Genomic DNA, 19948 nt, shown 5'->3' on the forward strand with positions numbered 1-19948 from the left:
TTTCATTTGAAATTGCAACAAAAGATAGAAATAATGAACAGCCAGGAAATTATACTCCATAGCTACCTGGACTTTTCTAATTTTCCCTCAGTTCTCAACAATTGCAGGAATTTTTTCTTTATTAATTCCAAACAACTGACATTAAATGCTTAAATTGACCATATACTTGACAGCGAACTATGTCCATATCTGCACAAATTTCGACAGACGTGCCTGAACCAACAACTGCTGAATAAAAGTAATTTTCTAATTGAGAATTGGGTCATTAAAACTAGGATCATGAAGGTTTTAAAATATCTTTAAAATTCAGCAGTTAGTTCTAAAATCAAAGTAATTAAATTAGTAATTAACACTTACTGAAATTATACATCAAAAAAAAAGTTGTGCAATGCCAAATCTTACCTTTCTGCACGAAGCACACCACTATAATAAGGGTGATCCCAAGGCATCAGTTCCTGCAACATTAAAAAAGTGCGATTAAACATGGCTATTTTGTATTCCATTAAGATGAAAACATGTGTAACTGTTTGACAACTGTGCTTTATGACAGGTAAAAAGGCCAAAAATGGTCATTCTTTAAAAAATTCTCTTCCCAAATATCAAGGTTTCAACAATGAATTAACTTTATCCTTTCATGAATTTATCAATTTGCTTTCAAGTTTGTGGGTCTTTGACGCCTAATTTTATTTTGAACCATAGTTAGCAGTAGCACTTCAGTACAACTCCCTAGCAAGAAATAAAAAATACCATTCACTTTATAAACTAATTGCTGTAGACAAATGGGTTTGAAGATGAGATTCCCTACAGTGTGGAAACAGGCCCTTTGGCCAACAAGTCCTCACTGACCCTCTGAAGAGTAACCCACTCAGACCCATTTCCCTCTGACTAATGCACCTAACACTACAGGCAATTTACTATGGCCAATTCACCTGATCTGCACATCTTTGGACTGAGGGAGGAAACTGACACAGACATGGGCAGAATTTGCAAACTCCATACAAACAGTCACCCGACGCTGGAATCGAACCCAGGTTCCTGGTGCTGAGGCAGCAGTGCTAACCACTGAGCCACCATCTTTGTCAGGGTTTCCACATAATCTCTAAATTAGACATGGATGCTTCTTTCCAACAACTCATTTTGGGAGAAGGTGAAAAGGTAGCAAAATTTCCATCCTGTACAATATTCCTCAATATCGACCTCAGTACACCAGTGGTGCCTTTCCTTTTCCTGTTTCGAGTTTCAGACTTGTCAAGGACATTTAAAGAAATAGAAAACAATTATTTTATCAAGAGTGGCTTTGCTTGCCAGACATCACCTTCTTGAAAGGGGATTCCTCTAACTGCAATTACAGCCAATATGAATAACAAAAGCACATTAGATCAGGATAATTTAACAGCATCAGCTAAGGCAAATAAAAGCAGCAAAAGCAAATCGAATGCTGGAACTCTGAACTAAAAATATTCGGGGGTAGATCAGGCAGTTGGAAAGAGAAACAAGTCTGACTTTTCAGTTAGACGGTCTTTGATCAGAAAGTTTATGAAAGTTATTGTTTTTGGCACAACCATTCAAAATGTACAGACATGATCAGGCAACATTCACAATCTGGAAATGTATAACATTTGAGATGGTGGGCTTCATCTGCAGTTATTTGGTACATAATGTTGCAATTTTGATTTAAATTCAGTTTTTATATTAAACTAAAAACACCTCAAGCACAAGCCTTAGCCACAAGAGTGGGATTTGTTTCTTTATTGTCATTCAGGATCTTTAAATAATCAATTTTTAATTGAGTATTTGAGTAGTCACGTGTAAGAAACTAAGAGATTCTGTTCCTGTTGTAGATTGCGTCTCAGTGTTGGATAAATTTTTTTTTCAGCTTTCTCAGATTCTACATTCGATTTGTTTTATAGACTGCTAAATTGTCTGAAATACACTTACTATACAATGATCTTAAATATCCCTTAGTAATTCAGATTTCCTATCATACAATTTTTTAATATAGATAGTATATGAAATCTACACATACTTTAATCAAAGAACAAATCTATACCAGCTATACAGATGTCTCTTGATTAAACCTGTGCGGTATTATCCCTGTAGTTCTACATCCCCCTTCTGTCTGCTTTCTTATCACCTTAATGGTGCTATTCATACTTACAAAGGCTGTTACACTTTATATCTTTGATTCTTAACTAGTTTCCCACAGCAACGAAAACATATCACATCATTCCAAGAGTTTTGGCTTAATTTCCCATCATACTGAGAAAAAGTGATCATAGCTATATTCATCTTTGTTAAAGTATTAAAGTGCATTTAAATATCAATTTTAAGTAAGTATCTCATGATGTAAAGGTTGAATCATTTAAACAACACTACAGTTTCCAAACAATGGTTTGGTAGTACGGAAGCTAAAAATGGCAGAAGACAGAGACCTACTGCTGAAGTTTTCCATCTTGCACTCATCAGGACAAAGACAAGAATGTCAAATTCCAAACAAACAATCAACAATTCAAACCACAAGAGGAAAAAATGTCAATTGGTTGGCAAAGTCAACTGCTTCTGGCCTTGGTTTTACCATGAAGAAAACAACAATATGATTGCATGACTGGATAGCACTTGCTAAACAATCAAAATATACTCATAGCTACACTAGCAACCAAGTTAAGATGAACAGTCAAACTCATAATATAACGCTTGCTAGAAGCAGCAAACATTTATATGCAGGGACAGCATGCTGTAAACAAGGGAATATATTTAACTCCGGTGTCTTTTCTTTTCAGTTTTCAGAGAGCTCAAGAAACCTTTTCGATCCCCTTTGGCACAGCCGCCAACTTGCCTTTGACAGCATCTCCAAACCCATAAACTTTGCTATCTTAAGAGAAATGCAGAAGATGCACAGAACACCACCAACTGCACACCATCTTGACTTGAAACCATATTGCTATTTTTTCATTTAGCATAAGCAAAAACATGCAGGCCTAGCCAGCAACACCAACACACCACAAACAAATGAATAGAGAAAACAATCATCACTAGCCATTTATATACTTCCACCATATTCCAGATGCTCAACCAACTCTTATCCAGAACAACAGAGAACACACATGCAGATCGATTAAGAACATATATGTGCAATACTGAAACCTTAAGCATCAGTTTACATCAGTCAAATTGCTACATGAGCTACATTTCTAGGCCAAGTCTTGCCAGATTTAAATTGGCATTTGTTTTTAAAAAGTTTACTGAATTTGAAGAGCAATGTTGTATTCGCTTTTTGTTTTAATCCAACATGGACACAAACTTCAACCATTAAATCAATACAGCCTTCTTCCTTAACTTGATAACTTTGACCATTGTGGTTGCTTGCAGTGATACCCAAGAAACTGGAGCAGCTTCAGCATCTGTTAAAAGTTGGTGCTCAATTTTGGATCAACTCTTTACTTATTAGCTTTCTAGTATTTTATAAGGGGAGACTGGAAAGGCTGGGACTCTTTTTACTGGAGCTTAGGAGGTTGAGGGGTGAGTTATAGAGGTTTATAAAATGATGAGGTGAACAGCAAAGGACTTTTCCCCAAGGTGGTGGAGTTCACAACCAGGGAGCATATTTTGAAGGTGAGAGAAGAAAGATTTAAAATGGACATGAGGGGCAACATTTTTACAGAGGATGGTTCATATGTAGAAGTGGCAGATACAGGTATAGTAACATTCAAGACATTTGGACAAGTTCATGGAAAGGAAAGGTTTAAAGGGATTTGGGCTAAAAGCAGGTAAATGGACTAGTTTAGTTTGGGGAAACTTGGTCAGCATGACAAGCTGGACTGAAGGGTCTCTTTCCATGCTGTATGACTCTACAACTGTAAAGTCTCACTGTTCCTGATTAGTAGTTGAGTTTCATTGATATAACTACAGACATTAGGAGACATTGACAGAGAGAAAAAAAATCACAGAATTATGAATTTATAGCATGGAAGGCAGGGATTCAGTTCATGCTATCCATACCAGTCAATAACTAGCAATCCAGCCTAATTTCCCTTCCCAGCTCTTGGCCAAAAGTCTTGAGGGTTCCAGTACTTTTAGAGCACATCCTAATAGCTTTAAAAATTGCAAGAGGATTTCCTGCACCTCACAGAATGACCCAAACTCTAAGTAAAAGGAACTGGAATACCAACAGAGACAGAGGTCCAAAGGATCACCCCTGAAATTTGGTGGGCAGACAATGCAATCAAGTTCAACATTATTCTGACATGAATGCCATCCATGATATCTGCCAGTCATTTATGGCTTAGTAACTAAGAATCAGTTGCTCTGAGGCTTAAAGATGGGGCAAATCTGATCAAGAAAGGGGAAACAGTCAAAGCCCATTAAGGGGAGCATTTTGAATAACTTTTCAATCAAGAATTCACTGTTATAAGACTAAGATATTGAAGCCGAAGTAGGCCATTCAGCCCATCACATCCACTCAATCATTCAACCAGGTCATGGCTGATCGTCTGAGCTCCAATTCCACTTTTCCACCTTTTCCCCATAATCCTAGAAAATCTATTAGCCTTGAATATACTCAACAACCTAATCACTACAGCCCTATGCAGTCAAGAATTCCACAAAATCACTACCCTCAAAAAAAAAATCTTCTCATCTCTTAAAATGTATGAACCCCCCCCCCCCCCCCCCCCTCATGTTGAGATTATACTCTCTGGACCTAGAGGTACATAACAAGAGGAAACACCTCTCTGATTTACATTGTCAAACCCGTTAAGTGTTATATGCTTCATGAAGATGCCCTCTTATTATCCTGAACTCCACAATCTCTCAAGAAAATCTCTTCACACCTAGGATCAACCTAGTGGAACTTTCTTTGGATTATCTCCAATACATGTACATCTTTTGTTTAGATAAGGGTATCAGACTGTACAGAGCATTGCAGCTGTGGTCTAAACAATGCCTTAGAGAGCTTTAGCAAGCCTTCCCTATTTTCATAATCCCCACTGTTTGAAGTAAAGGCCAATATTCAATTTGCCTTCCTTATTACCTGCTGAACTTGGATGCTCACTTTTTGGGATTCATACAGAACATTCCCCATATCTCTGTACAGCAAATGTCTGCAGTCTTCCCTTATTTAAATAATATTCAGCTTTTTCTATTCTTCAAGTCAAAACCTCACAGTTCTCTACATTATATTCCATCTGTCAAGCTTTTTCTCACTTACTTAAACCATCTAAATCTCTCTGTTGATTCCTTGCGTCATCCTTACTGCATTGTTCCATCTATTTTTTTGTTATCCACAACCTTGGCAAGAGTGCATTCACTTCTGTCATCTAAGTCATTAATAACATACTATATTGTAAATAATTTGTTCCCCCAGCAATAATCCCTGTGGCATTCCACTAGCTACAGGTCCTGGCTCACCATTATTTCCTCAGTTTCATTCCCTAAGGTCCCAAGGTGTTGACAGAGATGTATGCACTTCTATTCCACAACACCCAGAAAAGGGGTGCTCAGAACTCCATCTCACTTACGGAGAAGTTAAATGCCATCACACCAATGAAGAATGTCAAAAGCAGCAGATGATAATGGAAATAATAATAAAATTTTTGTAAGTACTAAAAAGAAATCACATTACAGCTCCATATCCTCATCCCACGGTCTGGAATGAAAAATAAGTCCCAAATGGTCTCAAAGATACCAAGACTGTGCCATCTCTAAGAATGAGGAAAATCCAACTGTGGAAGTGACATTTAAGGAGAATCCATTGCAAGAGCCATCTAAACTGATTCACTGCGTTTGCTGAAGAGTTACTTCCCGCACATCTCAACGTGGGTTGGGTCCACGAAGGGAAAGCCTACCAACAAGAAAAATGAGGCAATAAATGTTTATAAACAGCAATTTTTGACTTGTCAAAAGCCTTCATGCTTAAATTGAGAAGTGCTCTGCAGTCCTGAAGATGGATGCCCTCCAAAATTTCTCACTATTCTTCACCTGTTTAATGATGAAATGTGAGTGGTGATCTGGAGCAGTGGATACATCACAAAGCCTTGAGGTTAAGTCAAGAGTGAAACCAGCCTGCGTCAAAGCCCTAGCTGCTCTTCATAGTTACAATATTCCATTAGACTAGAAATAAACCCCCTGCTGGAGTGCAGTTTATCACAGAATGGAGGGTAAACTATTTAATCTTTAATGACTCCAAACAAAAATGCCTTCAGGCATTGACCACCAAAACATTTATGATGCTGAAGTCCTATGTTGGAAACAGATCTTCAGACAATCTTTGGCATCTGTACTGATGCATTTGAGAAGTTGGGACTAATACTCAACATTCAAAAGACCAAAGACTTACAACAACAAGCAAAATGCACACGTTGCACTTCCATTGATTAGGATTCATGCCATATGCCTGAAAATGCACACTTTTAATACTATGGAAGTTATCTTGTTCCAAAGGCCGGCACTGACAAAGACATCCAGAATTACTTGGAGTCTGCTGATGCAGCATCGGCTGCCTGGGGATGCAAGCATTGGAAGGTAGCAACAACAGGACTGAAGCAAAGCTCATGGCTCCCCAAACTGCTGATATTTCTACCATGTCGTTTAAGACTGAAACATGAACAACATAAAGGAGGCACCTCAAAACCCTGGATTCATACTATCAATGCGGGCTACAGAAGATCCAAAATAGCATGCAAAAGAATAGCCATATTAGCAACAGTGACCTCTCAAGCAGGCACCACAAAGCATCAAGGCTACAATCTTTTTTTTGAATCATAGAATCTTTAAGGTGCTGATAGAGGACATTCTGACCATTCAGTCTGCACCGAATTTCCGAAGCATTCTCACCCAGACCCACCCCATCCCAGTAACTTTATGCTTATCAAAACTAATCCACTACCCTGCACGCTACAGGGCAATTTAGCATGGCCAATCCGCCTAACATACACATCTTTGTACTGTGGGAGGAAACCAGAGCACCCGGAGGTAATCCACGCAGGTACAGGGAGAATTTTCAAACTCCATAGATCTCTACCATCAGTTTCATTTGAGTTGGTCTCAATCTGGATGTCAAATTCCAGGCATCTAATTCCGATTAGAAAGCACAGCAGCTCAGGCAGCATCCGAAGAGCAGGAGAATTGACATTTCAGGCAGAAACCCTTCATCAGGAATGACCAGGGGCTACACAATCTTAACAGACATATTATATTGTATACTTTTCCAATCAAAGGTGTAACTAAGGAAGACCACAGTGTAAATAAAGTTATTTAAGTAGGAGAAAAGACTTACAGAACTTCTTGGATTTATTCTTTTCTTTATTTCTTGCATCATACTAAAATCTTTTACAGTTCTGCAAGACAAAAAGCATCAGTTATGAATCCCCAGTGGATTCAGATGTTGGTAAAGATACTTACAAAACAATGGACAGACATAAAAATCAAGGTTAACAGAACAACAATTTGCACTCATATAGCATACTCAACATCTTAAAACATCCTTCTGCACTTTACAGGGGCATTTTCAAACAAACATTGGCACCAAGCAACCAAAAAATTGACCAATGAAGTAGGATTTTTGTTGCCTATTGGAGAGAGAAAGGCAGAGATTTCAGCATGTAAAGGCACAGGAACCAGGGAAAGATATTATTAAAACTAAGGTGCAGGAGCAGAGATATTTGTAACAATCTTCAGTGCTCCAGTGACAAAGAGTGGTTGATCCATTTCTGCCTGGCTAACTTTATTGCTAATAAATTGAAAAGTCATTTGCTCATTTTGCTATTGACAGCATTGGTTACTAAATGTTTAAACTTGACTTCCTGTAACTCTTGGAGCCTGCTAAGAATTATTCTAGGTACTCCTGTATTTTTTAAAGTACCTGCTCTCTTTGACTTTCTGCTAGTGGGAGGTTAGGCAGACAGCACTAAAATCTTCAGCCTGTAGCATCAGCAGTCAAACTCCCCCTCACAGAAACCCAGTTCAAAATTCTGGCCTCTTCCTATCAGACTGACTGTTTCCCTATGAAGAACCAGTTACCACTCAACATCTGCAATCTGTCTGAGCATAATGTCGCTCCTAGACTTGCTGGAACTAATGTCCAGGTACCTTGTTAAGGCTAAACATCTGCTTTCTGGTTATACATACTGCTCTCCCCCTGCCACCTGGTTTCGAAGAGTCTACAGAAGCTTTTGATCACAAGTAACATACAAATAACTTCTAGGCCTCACCTCACAAACAAACAACAGTTTGATTGGTCTTTTTAAAAGAAAATACAAGCTGCTGCTCAGTCTAAAGGTCGTCTTCAGCTCAGTTCTCAGCACCAAACCAAAATTAATAAAATAATGAAAAATCAGCAAGGGTTCTAACAGCAAATTTGCTACAAGAAATATGGTTTTGAGAAATGAAGGACAAATTGAGAAACTTACATGATGCCTCACACATAAAAACAATGAAAATATGAAATCTATATGTCGAAGAAGCTAAAGCCTACCTTTTAGATAGTTTTTCTGACAATCTTGAGAGGAAATACATCACGGTTTCTGAAAGAGGAATAAAATTCTATCTAATAATGAGCTTGAAGTTAGAAACAAGAACACCACAACCATGATGTACATTACCTGGGTCCTTGGCCATTGTGCCTTTTAATGCCCTGTGTGCAAAGCTTTCATAACCAACTAAGAGTGCCAATTGGTTCCTACAAGCCAATAGTTGGTCCAAACACAGTAGCATTTCAGGGTTGGGATACAAGAAGATCTTGTAAGCAGCTTCTCGCACCTAGAGATCATACATAGGAACAAATCAGACATTTGAGGGGGAAAAAGGTATTCATTAAGAGAAATAAAAATAACTTTTTACAATACAAGATTACTACTAACTACCCGTTTTATCCCCGTCATCCACTGGCCTCCCGAATGAAAGCACCAAAGGATTAAATTTTACAGGTGGGAAGGTCAACACAATGGTGAATGTCAACTAGATGGCAGCAGAGTTGTAGAGTTTGTCTTTGCTCCATTAATGAAAGATAAAAAAAATCAGTAACTCCTTTGCATACTTGAGTCTAATGCCTTTGGTGACAGTCTGGCAGTTGGCAATTTTTAAGAGTCCTTCCAAAAATCAATACCAGGAAGCCACATAATAACACCATAAGACTGAGGCTACCACCACTTCTTTATTTCTGCAGGTTATCTCAAAGCATAGGGCATTACCTCTTCAAATATTTATATATGCAAATGGCTCTCAAACCTTCTCAACAGCAGGTTCCTTAGATGGTCTGCAAAGTCTTTATCCTGCCTAACTGCCCTACCTTACCCACTCATCATCAAAAAACTCATTAGAATTAACAAGTAGTAAATTAATAAAGAATGACACTATTTTTGATGAAACACCAATGAGGTAATGTTGATTTCATATTAGATAGCCCAAACTCTGGTGGTGGAAATTGAATAAAGATTCGTGCACTTTGTGTCTCTCACTGTGTCTCACACCTGCACACAGCATGGGTGCTGGGGCAAAATAAGCACTACCGCAGTTAGGCGGTAGTGTGGGGGTACAAAAAAAGAAAAGAAATTTAAAAAAATAAACAGGAATGTCAGAGGATCTGTGTATTCTGAGAGCTGGCTCTTGAGGGAGCTGGATCAGTGTGTATGCGTGAAAGATAGATAGCCCAAACTCATATCCAGTTCCACATTTAGCTGATTCTTCCTCTGTTTTCAGCCCCACAAATGTTGACAACCATTTATTCATGCAGTTATGCTGTAACAGTAGAAAAAAGTTGCTTGTGGAGCCACATTGCTGCTGTGTGTGTCTTCAACGTCATCTGATCTGGATTGAGCGAAGTGATGACCATAGAGATGTGGGCTCTGGCTTATTCTATCACTTGTCCTTGGCAGTGGCAATGCACATCAGTATCGTGTATTTTGGACTTCCCTGGGCTACATTTATGGAATGACCCAACTACAAGAACCACTGTAGTGCATTGTATAATTTTAAATACAAGCAGTTCTCCTGCAGCAAAATGCAGAAAGACCTGGACAGTATCTTGGTTTGGGCTGACAAGTGGCAAGTAACATTCATACAACAAAAATGTGGGACAATGACCATCTCCAACATAAGAAAACCCAAGAGAATCATCCCTTGACATTCAATAGCATTGCCATCACTAAACACTCGACTTTCAACATCCTGTGGGTCACCAGCGACCATAAAGTGATCTGGACTGGTCACATAAATACTGGAGGCTACAGGAGCAGGTCAAAGGCTAGATAGACATTCTGTAGCAAGTAACTTGCCCCCTTGACTGCCACAAATCTGTCCACCAACTACAAGGCACAAGTCAGGAGTGTGATGGAATGCTCGCCAATGCCTGGATGCAGCTCCAACAACACTCAAGAAGCTTGACACCATCGAGAACAAAACAGCCCTCTTGATTGGCACCACATCCACAAACATCCATTCCTCCACCACTAGCGCTCAGCAGCTGCAGTGTATACTATTGACAAGATGCACCCGCAGAAACCCAACGATCCTTAGACAGCATCTTCCAAACCCAAAATCACTGCCATCTCCAAGGACAATATTAACATTCGTTTCAAGAGGGCTAGATTACAAGACCAGAGATGGCCTACTAAGGCTGCAATGTGACTGCATTTGGAATATTGAGAGCAGTTGTAGACTTCATATTTAAGGATGGATGTGCTGGCTCTCCAGAGGAAATTTACAAGCATGATACTGGGATGAAGGATTTGTCATGTAAGGTACAGTTGAGGTCTCTGGGCCTACTCAACGTAGTTTGGAAGGGTGAAAGGGATCTGTTTGAAACTAACAGAATATTGAGAGGCCTGGATACAGTGGATGTTGAGAAGATGTTTCCACAAGTAGGAGAGGTTAGGGCCTGAGGGCACAGCCTCAGCATGAAGGGGTGACCTTTTCGAACTGAGGTGAGAAGGAATTTCTTCAGCCAGAGGATGGTGAATCCATTGAACTCATTGCCACAGAAGGCTGCAGAGGCCAAATCATTGCATGTATTTAAAACTGAGATAGTAGATAGATAGGGTCTTTATTAGTAAGGGGATCAAGAGTTACAGGGAAAAAGCAGGACAGTGGACTTGAGAAACATACAAACCTGATTGAATACTAGAGCAGACTCAATGGGCCAAATGGCCTAATTCTGCTTTGACAACTTATCAATAATCCCAGTATGAATCTCTGCCCACTTTCTACCAGACCAAAAATTAGTAAAGGCAGGCTTAGTCCTACTGAATTGAATGTACAATTTTTATAAAGTGATATTACCAAAAGAGTATGGTTTTAAACTTCAGAGTCATTTAAGATGCATGGAAACACTTCAGCCTGACTTCGCACACTTGTGCTGGAGAGCATGTGAATATAAATTTATTTTATTCATAATAGTTATAAACATTAAAATAGTGGTAATTATTTGAAAAGAAACATTGATTTTGGTTACAATTTAGTCATAATACCTTTTCCTGCTAATGATATTCAGCTAATTTCTACTTATATTGCTGCAAAAGACTTGTAAAACTGAGTGCAAAAGTGTAGAAGTCAAAATTGCTTTGTAAATGAGGACAGAGTGTAAAGGGAGGAAACAATGATAAATCCATTTGGAAATTATCACACTGATTAAAACACACCATACTGCAAGCGGTTTCACAGAAATACCATTATTGCTGTCCGGCATTCAGCAGGAATAAGAAACTAGGGTCATTGGTTTCATGAAACATCATGCTTAAAAAAGACATTTAATAACAGTTTTCAAACCTACAATTAGTTCATTACCTCTTCGATTTGAAAAGTTCCAGGTCAACTTTAATTCACCAATTTAAATGCATCCATGAATTTACAGGTTCTACATATCTATGCATACTAGTTGCATAATGTGCACTCTTTTTTGTGGTCACGACTCTGGAGGTGGCACTTGAATAGATTAACAATTTCAATCAAGACCATAATGTTAAGTTCTTTTACTCTTGAGATTCTTACACATTTGGTTCAACTGCAACAAATCAACTTCTGTGAACAAGATTAGATTATTTAGTGTGGAAACAGGCCCTTCGGCCCAACAAGTCCACACCGACCCTCCCAAGACTAACATAGAACATAGAAAAATACAGCGCAGTACAGGCTCTTCAGCCCTCGATGTTGCGCCGACCGAAGCCTACCTAACCTACACTAGCCCAATAACCTCCATATCTTATCCAATGCCTGCTTAAATGACCATAAAGAGGGAGAGTCCACCACTGTTACTGGCAGGGCATTCCATGAACTCACAACCCGCTGAGTAAAGAATCTACCCCTAACATCTGTCCTATACCTACCTCCCCTTAATTTAAAGCTGTGTCCCCTAGTAACAGCTGACTCCATACGCGGAAAAAGGTTCTCACTGTCAACCCTATCTAAACCCCTAATCATCTTGTACACCTCTATCAAATCTCCCCTAAACCTTCTTTTCTCCAATGAGAACAGCCCCAAGTGCCTCAGCCTTTCCTCATACGATCTTCCTACCATGCCAGGCAACATCCTGGTAAACCTCCTCTGCACCCGTTCCAGTGCCTCCACATCCTTCCTATAATATGGCGACCAAAACTGCACACAATACTCCAGATGAGGCCGCACCAGAGTCTTATACAACTGCAACATGACCTCAGGACTCCGGAACTCAATTCCTCTACCAATAAAGCCCAGTACGCCATATGCCTTCGTCACAGCACTATTTACCTGGGTGGCAACTTTCAGAGATCTGTGTACATGGACACCAAGATCCCTCTGCTCATCCACACTACCAAGTAGCCTACCATTAGCCCAGTAATCCATCTTCTTGTTACTCCTACCAAAGTGAATGACTTCACACTTAGCTACATTGAACTCCATTTGCCACCTTTCTGCCCAGCTCTGCAACTTATCTATATCCCGCTGTAACCTGCCACATCCTTCTTCGCTGTCCACCACTCCACCAACTTTCGTATCATCCGCAAACTTGCTCACCCAGCTTTCAAGCCCCTCCTCCAGGTCATTTATAAAAATGACAAACAGCAATGGTCCCAAAACAGATCCTTGTGGAACACCGCTAGTAACTGCACTCCAAGATGAACCTTTACCATCAACTACTACCCTCTGTCTCCTTCCAGCCAGCCAATTCCTAATCCAAACCTCTAATGCACCCTCAATGCCATACCTCCGTAATTTTTGCAGTAGCCTACCATAGGGTACCTTATCGAACGCCTTGCTAAAATCCATATACACCACATCTACTGCTTTACCCTCGTCCACTTCCTTGGTCACCTTCTCAAAGAACTCAATAAGGTTTGTGAGGCACGACCTGCCCTTCACAAAACCATGCTGACTATCCTTGATCACATTATTCCTATCCAGATGTTCATAAATCCTATCCCTTACAATTCTCTCTAAGACTTTGCCCACAACAGAAGTGAGACTCACTGGCCTATAGTTACTAGGGCTGTCCCTACTCCCCTTCTTGAACAAGGGGACCACATTCGCTATCCTTCAGTCTTCTGGCACTATTCCTGTAGACAACGACGACATAAAAATCAAGGCCAATGGCTCCGCTATCTCCTCCCTAGCTTCCCAGAGGATCCTAGGATAAATGCCATCAGGCCCAGGGGACTTATCTATTTTCACCCTTTCCAGTATTCCCTGGACCTCTTCCCTACATACCTCAAAGCCATCCATTCTAATCACTTGTGACTCAATATTCACATCAGCAACAATGTCCTGTTCCTGAGTGAATACTGATGAAAAGTATTGATTTAGTGTCTCTCCAATCTCCTCCGCCTCCACGCACAACTTCCCACTACTATCCTTGACTGGACCGATACCTACTCTAGTCATCCTTTTATTCCTGACATACCTATAGAAAGCCTTTGGGTTTTCCCCTAATCCTACCAACCAAGGACTTTACATGTCCCCTTCTTGCTGCTCTTGGCTCTCTCTTTAGAACTTCACTTACTCCTTCACTTAACACTATGGGCAATTTAGCACGGCCAATTCACCTAACCTGCACATTTTGGTGCTGTGGGAGGAAACCCACGCAGACACAGGAAGAATGTGCAAACTCCACACAGATAGTTGCCTGAGGTGGGAACTGAACCCGGGTCTCTGGCATGGTGAGGCAGCAGGGCTAACCACTGTACCACCGTGCTGCCCATGGTGTAGCAACCAAATTTATTAAGCACAGTACAGTTCAAGCTTTCTGGAGGAACCTTTAACACACCTCGCAGAGCTTACATGTTCGTAGCAAAAGCTCTCTCTGAATAAAGGAAACAGGCTTTCCCTTCTACAAAACTCCCAACATCACAGTTACTACTGCCCACAAGACAACTCTCAGCCATATCCTAATAGTCACACGTCAGTCAAGATACAATGCAGTGACCACCCGCCTCCAGAAACAATGAAATGCAAATTATCCCTTATTGGGCAAATCTGTAGCAAATTATTTTTTGTAACTAAAGAGACGTAGTCAAATTCTAACAGTAATGTTCTGACTGATTTCTGGATGAAAATGTAAATCATCTCTGAATAGCAAGGAAATGGCTGTGTGAACATCCCACATTCCACCTTTCAGACAAAGACACACCACCTTACCTCCCAAGGCATTCAATTTCTTGCAGGTCAGCAGAGCAAATTAACTCTTTAATATCTTAGTAAGGGATCATATATGGAAATATGATTATAAAATATAACCAATAAATAAGTACCACAGCTGTGTGGGTAGAGAATTCCAATGACCTGTACAAATAAGTGTTGAAATTTCTGTTCAGCATGAATTCAAAATGCTCACCCCTTTTTCTGATAACATGATCCATAATTCAAAAATTTCAAAACAGGGGAAATATCATCCTAGCTTCAGAATCACAAACCTGCCCAAAGGGCACATAACCTCCAGCTGATATTTAATTGCAGTCGTGAAATATAAATTCATAGAATCATAGAGATGTATAGCATGGAAACAGACCCTTCGGTCCACCCCGTCCATGCCGACCAGATATCCCAACCAAATCTAGTCTCACCTGCCAGCACCCGGCTCTCCAAACCCTTACTATTCAAATACCCATCTAACTGCCTCTTAAATGTTTCAATTGTACCAGCCTCCACCACTTCCTCTGACAACTCATTCCATACACGTACCACCCTCTGTGTGAAAAAGCTGCCCCTTAGGTCTCTTTTATATCTTTCCCCTCACACCCTAAACCTATGCCCTCTAGTTCTGGACTCCCCGATCCCAGGGAAAAGACTTTGCCTATTTACCCTATCTATGCCCCTCCTCATTTTGTAAACCTTTGTAAGATCACCCCTCAGCGTCTGACACTCCAGGGAAAACAGCCCCAGCCTATTCAGCCTCTCTCTGTAGCTCAAATCCTCCAACCCTGGCAACATCCTTGTAAATCTTTTCTGAACCCTTTCAAGTTTCACAACATCTTTCCAATAGGAAGGAGACCAGAATTGCACGCAATTTTCCAACAATGGCCTAACCAATGTCCTGTACAGCTGCAACATGACCTCCCAACTCCTGTACTCAGTACTCTGACCAATAAAGGAAAGCATACCAAACGCCTTCTTCACTATCCTATCTACCTGCGACTCCACTTTCAAGGAGCTATGAACCTGCACTCCAAGGTCTCTTTGTTCAGCAACACTCCTTTGAGAAAGATTTGCTTTCCCAAAATGCAGCAACTCACATTTATCTGAATTAAACTCCATCTGCCACTTCTCAGCCCATCGGCTCATCTGGTCCAGATCCTGTTGTAATCGGAGGTAACCCTCTTCACTGTCCACTACATCTCCAACTTTGGTGTCATCTGCAAACTTACTAACTGTACCTCTTATGCTTGCTTCCAAATCATTTACGTAAATGACAAAAAGTAGAGGGCCCAGCACAGATCCTTGTGGCACTCCACTGGTCACAGGCCTCCAGTCTGAAAAACAACCCTCCACCACCACCTTCTGTCTTCTACCCTTGAGACAGTTCTGTATCCAAATGGCTAGTTCTCCCTGTATTCCACGAGATCTAACCTTGCTAATCAGTCTCCCATGGGGTACCTTGTCGAACGCCTTACTGAAGTCCATATAGATCACATCTATTGTTCTGCCCTCAATCCTCTTTATTACTTCCACAAAAAACTCAATCAAGTTTGACAGACATGATTTCCCACGCACAAAGCCATGTGGACTATCCCTAATCAGTCCTTGCCTTTCCAAATTCCGTACATCCTCTCCCTCAGGATTCCCTCCAACAACTCGCCCACAATGACGTCAGGCTCACTGGACTATAGTTCTCTGGCTTGTCCTTATCACCCTTCTTAAACAGTGGCATCATGTTAGCCAACCTCCAAGGTCTTCCTGCATCTCACCTGTGACTATCGATGATACAAATATCTTAGCAAGAGGCCCAGCAATCACTTCTCTAGCTTCCCACAGAGTTCTAGCGTACACCTGATCAGGTCCTGGGGATTTATCCACTTTTATGCATTTCAAGACATCCAGCACTTCCTTCTCTGTAATATGGACATTTTTCAAGATGTCACCATCTATTTCCCTACAGTCTATATCTTCCATATCTTTTTCCACAGTAAATACTGATGCAAAATACTCATTTAGTATCTCCCCCATTTTCTGTGGCTCCACACAAAGGTCGCCTTGCTGATCTTTGAGGGACCCTATTCTCTCCCGAGTTATCCTTTTGTCCTTAATGTATTTATAAAAACTCTTTGGATCCTCCTTAATTCTATTTGCCAAAGCTATCTCATGTCCCCTTTTCGCCCTCCTGATTTCCCTCTCAAGTATACTCCTACTTCCTTTATACTCTAGAGGATTCACTCAATCTATCCTGTCGATACCTTACATATGCTTCCTTCTTTTTCTTAATCAAATCCTCAATTTCTTTAGTCATCCAGCATTCCTATACCTACCAGCCTTTCCTTTCATTCTAACAGCAATATACTTTCTCTGGATTCTCGTTATTTCATTTCTAAAGACTTCCCATTTTCCAGCTGTCCCTTTACCTGCGAACATCTGCCTCCAATCAGCTTTTGAAAGTTCTTGCCTAATACGGTAAAAATTGGCCTTTCTCGAACTTAGAACTTCAACTTTTAGATCTGGTCTATCCTTTTCCATGGCCTCAAAGTGCTCTCCCACTGACACCTCAGTCACCTGCCCTGCCTTATTTCCCAAGAGTAAGTCAAGTTTTGTATCATCTCCAGTAGATACATCCACATACTGAATCAGAAAATCATCTTGTGCACACTTAAATTTCCCTCCATCTAAACCCTTAACACTATAGCAGTCCCAGTTTATGTTTGGAAAGTTAAAATTCCCTACCATAACCATCCTATTTTTCTTACAGATAGCTCAGATCTCCTTACAAGTTTGTTTCTCAATTTCCCTCATAGTCACTTCACCTTCATCTTGTTTTATCTTCCATCAAATTAGCACACAGCAATTTAAAATTATTCATCTGACATAGGCTAAATCCCAGAAGTGAGAGAAGGGAGAATTTGATAATTAATTTTAAAATAACAAAAAAAAATGGCTGCAAACTATCAGAAATGACAACAATCACTTGTCCAGTCACACAAGATATGAGACTTTAATTCATTGAAAGTAGCTCATAATCTAATTTTAAAATTTGTTCTTAGAGTGAAAGGGTGTGAAAATGTGCTTTTTTTTTGACATGTATTTAAAAACAGGTCCTTAAACACTGGGCTAACAGTTCAATGCTTCAGAAAAAAAAATAGGAGGAAAGAAGTTGCTCTTGCCTAGTTGATAGATTTGAGAAATCCAAAAGTCAAAACAAACCAGAAAAGGTCAGGCAGCATGCAAGTCTATTTAGAGGGAGTCCCTAGCTGAGGAGATGTTGCCATTAGCATGCTCCAATTAGCGTCAGCTGAAAACATCTGAGTTGGGTAGGAGAAAACTCCAAGACAACCAATAAGGATATTGAAGTCATGGATTTAAAAGAATCATGTCCAATAGTAAGGGAGCCAAGTTCATAGTTTTTTTTACGGGTCTCAGGATGAGATATTAATTGAAGAAAAGTGCAGTGGGTTAATGCAGAAATTTTCTAAAAGAGACCAATTACAGTAATTCCAACTAAACAAGGAGCTCCAGCATGGAGACAGGGACGAAACCTCAATGAGATTTGGGTACCAGTAAAAGGATCAAATCTTTGTTTCTGACATTTGTCATAAAACCATTTCAAATTGTTCTTGTATGGTGTGATAAAGATCATGTCTTTCTTTCATGTGAAATAAACGTTTTTTTTATGTTCGCTTTAAAAACCACATTAGCAGCCTCTGTGAATTACTCATGAAAAAGATTAGGGTCTAACAAATCAGGCCTCACTCTACAATCTGATGTGTCCAGTATTGCCGTCAGCTAGAATGTGTTGAAAAATGTGTTGCTGGAAAAGCGCAGCAGGTCTGGCAGCATCCAAGGAGCAGGAGAATCAACATTTCGGGCATAAGCCCTTCCTGAAGAAGGGCTTATGCCCGAAATGTCGATTCTCCTGCTTCTTGGATGCTGCCTGACCTGCTGCACTTTTCCAGCAACACATTTTTCAGCTCTGATCTCCAGCATTTGCAATCTGCACTTTCTCCTCGTCAGCTAGAATGATAAAATGTTGGACAGCTTGCAGGTACAGGTTTGACTACTAGTCAGTTCTGCACAGTAATGTATAAAGTTTCAGGGACTCAATCAAATGTCTTTAGTTTACCTCACTCCCAGACAAGACTTTAAATTAGGGTTCATGGAGTTGGGGCGGGGGTAATATATTAGCATGAATGAATCTTTCAACAGATATGAAGTAAAAATAAGAATAATGAGGGAATATTCAAATTGATAGGCTGTGATGAGTAGAGTGCCAAAAGGATCAGTGCTGAGTCAGTTACTTACAGCTCATTGTAATGAGCAAGACAAAGAGAGTGAAAGCAATGTACCCAAATTCGCTTATGATAAGACAAGTGATTGTAAACTAGGAGGTCACAAAACAGCTAAAAGGTAACAAATCCAAGCAAATGAACAACCTTAATTCTACTTTAAAATGAAACATGGAGTAATCGAGTTAAAAATCACACAATACCAGGTTATAGTCCAACAGGTTTATTTGGAATCACTGATGAAGAAGCAGTGCTTTGTTTCTAAATAAACCTGTTGGACTATAATCTGGTGTTGTGTGAATTTTGAACTTTGTCCACCCCAGTCCAACACTGGCACCTCCACATCATGGGGTAATTGAGGAAGTGAAAGGTTATTCACTTTGCTATTGAGAAGAAATAAGCAGAACATGTCTCACAAACTCGATTGAGTATTTTGAAGAAGTAAGAAAGAAGATTGATGAGGGCAGAGCGGTAGATATGATCTGTATGGACTTCAGTAAGGCATTCGACAAGGTTCCCCATTGGAGACTGATTAGCAAGGTTAGATCTCATGGTACCCATATGGGCCCCAGCTATGCCTGTCTCTTTGTTGGCTACGTAGAACAGTCGATCTTCCGTAATTACACCGGCACCACTCCCCACCTCTTCCTCCGCTACACTGATTACTGTATTGGCGCCACCTTGTGCTCCCGCGAGGTGGTTGAGCAATTCATCAACTTCAACAACACATTCCACCCTGACCTTAAATTTGCCTGGACCATCTCTGACATCTCCCACTCCTTCCTGGACCTCTCCATTAATGATGACCGACCTGACACCGACATTTTTCTACAAACCCACAGACTCCCAAAACTACCTGGATTACACCTCTTCCCACCCTTCCTCCTGCAAAAATGTCATCCCGTATTCCCAATTCCTTCGCCTCCGCCGTATCTGCTTCCAGGAGGACCAGTTCCACCACAGAACACACCAGATGGCCTCCTTCTTTAGAGACTGCAATTTTCCTTCCCACGTGGACCGCAATTTTCCTTCCCTCCAACGCATCTCGTCCACATCCCGCA

At 40.4% G+C, this 19948-nt stretch overlaps 1 protein-coding gene across 2 annotated transcripts in view; it reads right to left on the bottom strand.

Annotated features, from left to right (window-relative positions):
• LOC132816788 (mitochondrial intermediate peptidase-like) overlaps window positions 1–19948 on the bottom strand; it is a 159914-nt gene that overhangs the window by 100216 nt on the left and 39750 nt on the right. For both annotated transcript variants that reach the window (XM_060826736.1, XM_060826737.1), the window contains 4 exons: window positions 8598–8754; window positions 8471–8519; window positions 7274–7334; window positions 403–455 (listed from right to left, as the gene is read on the bottom strand). In XM_060826736.1, coding sequence (XP_060682719.1) covers window positions 403–455; window positions 7274–7334; window positions 8471–8519; window positions 8598–8754 — 320 coding nt within the window. The remainder of the gene's footprint in view (window positions 1–402; window positions 456–7273; window positions 7335–8470; window positions 8520–8597; window positions 8755–19948) is intronic.

The sequence above is a fragment of the Hemiscyllium ocellatum genome, chromosome 6 (genome assembly GCF_020745735.1).
Source record: "Hemiscyllium ocellatum isolate sHemOce1 chromosome 6, sHemOce1.pat.X.cur, whole genome shotgun sequence".
In the NCBI taxonomy this organism is placed as follows: domain Eukaryota; kingdom Metazoa; phylum Chordata; class Chondrichthyes; order Orectolobiformes; family Hemiscylliidae; genus Hemiscyllium; species Hemiscyllium ocellatum.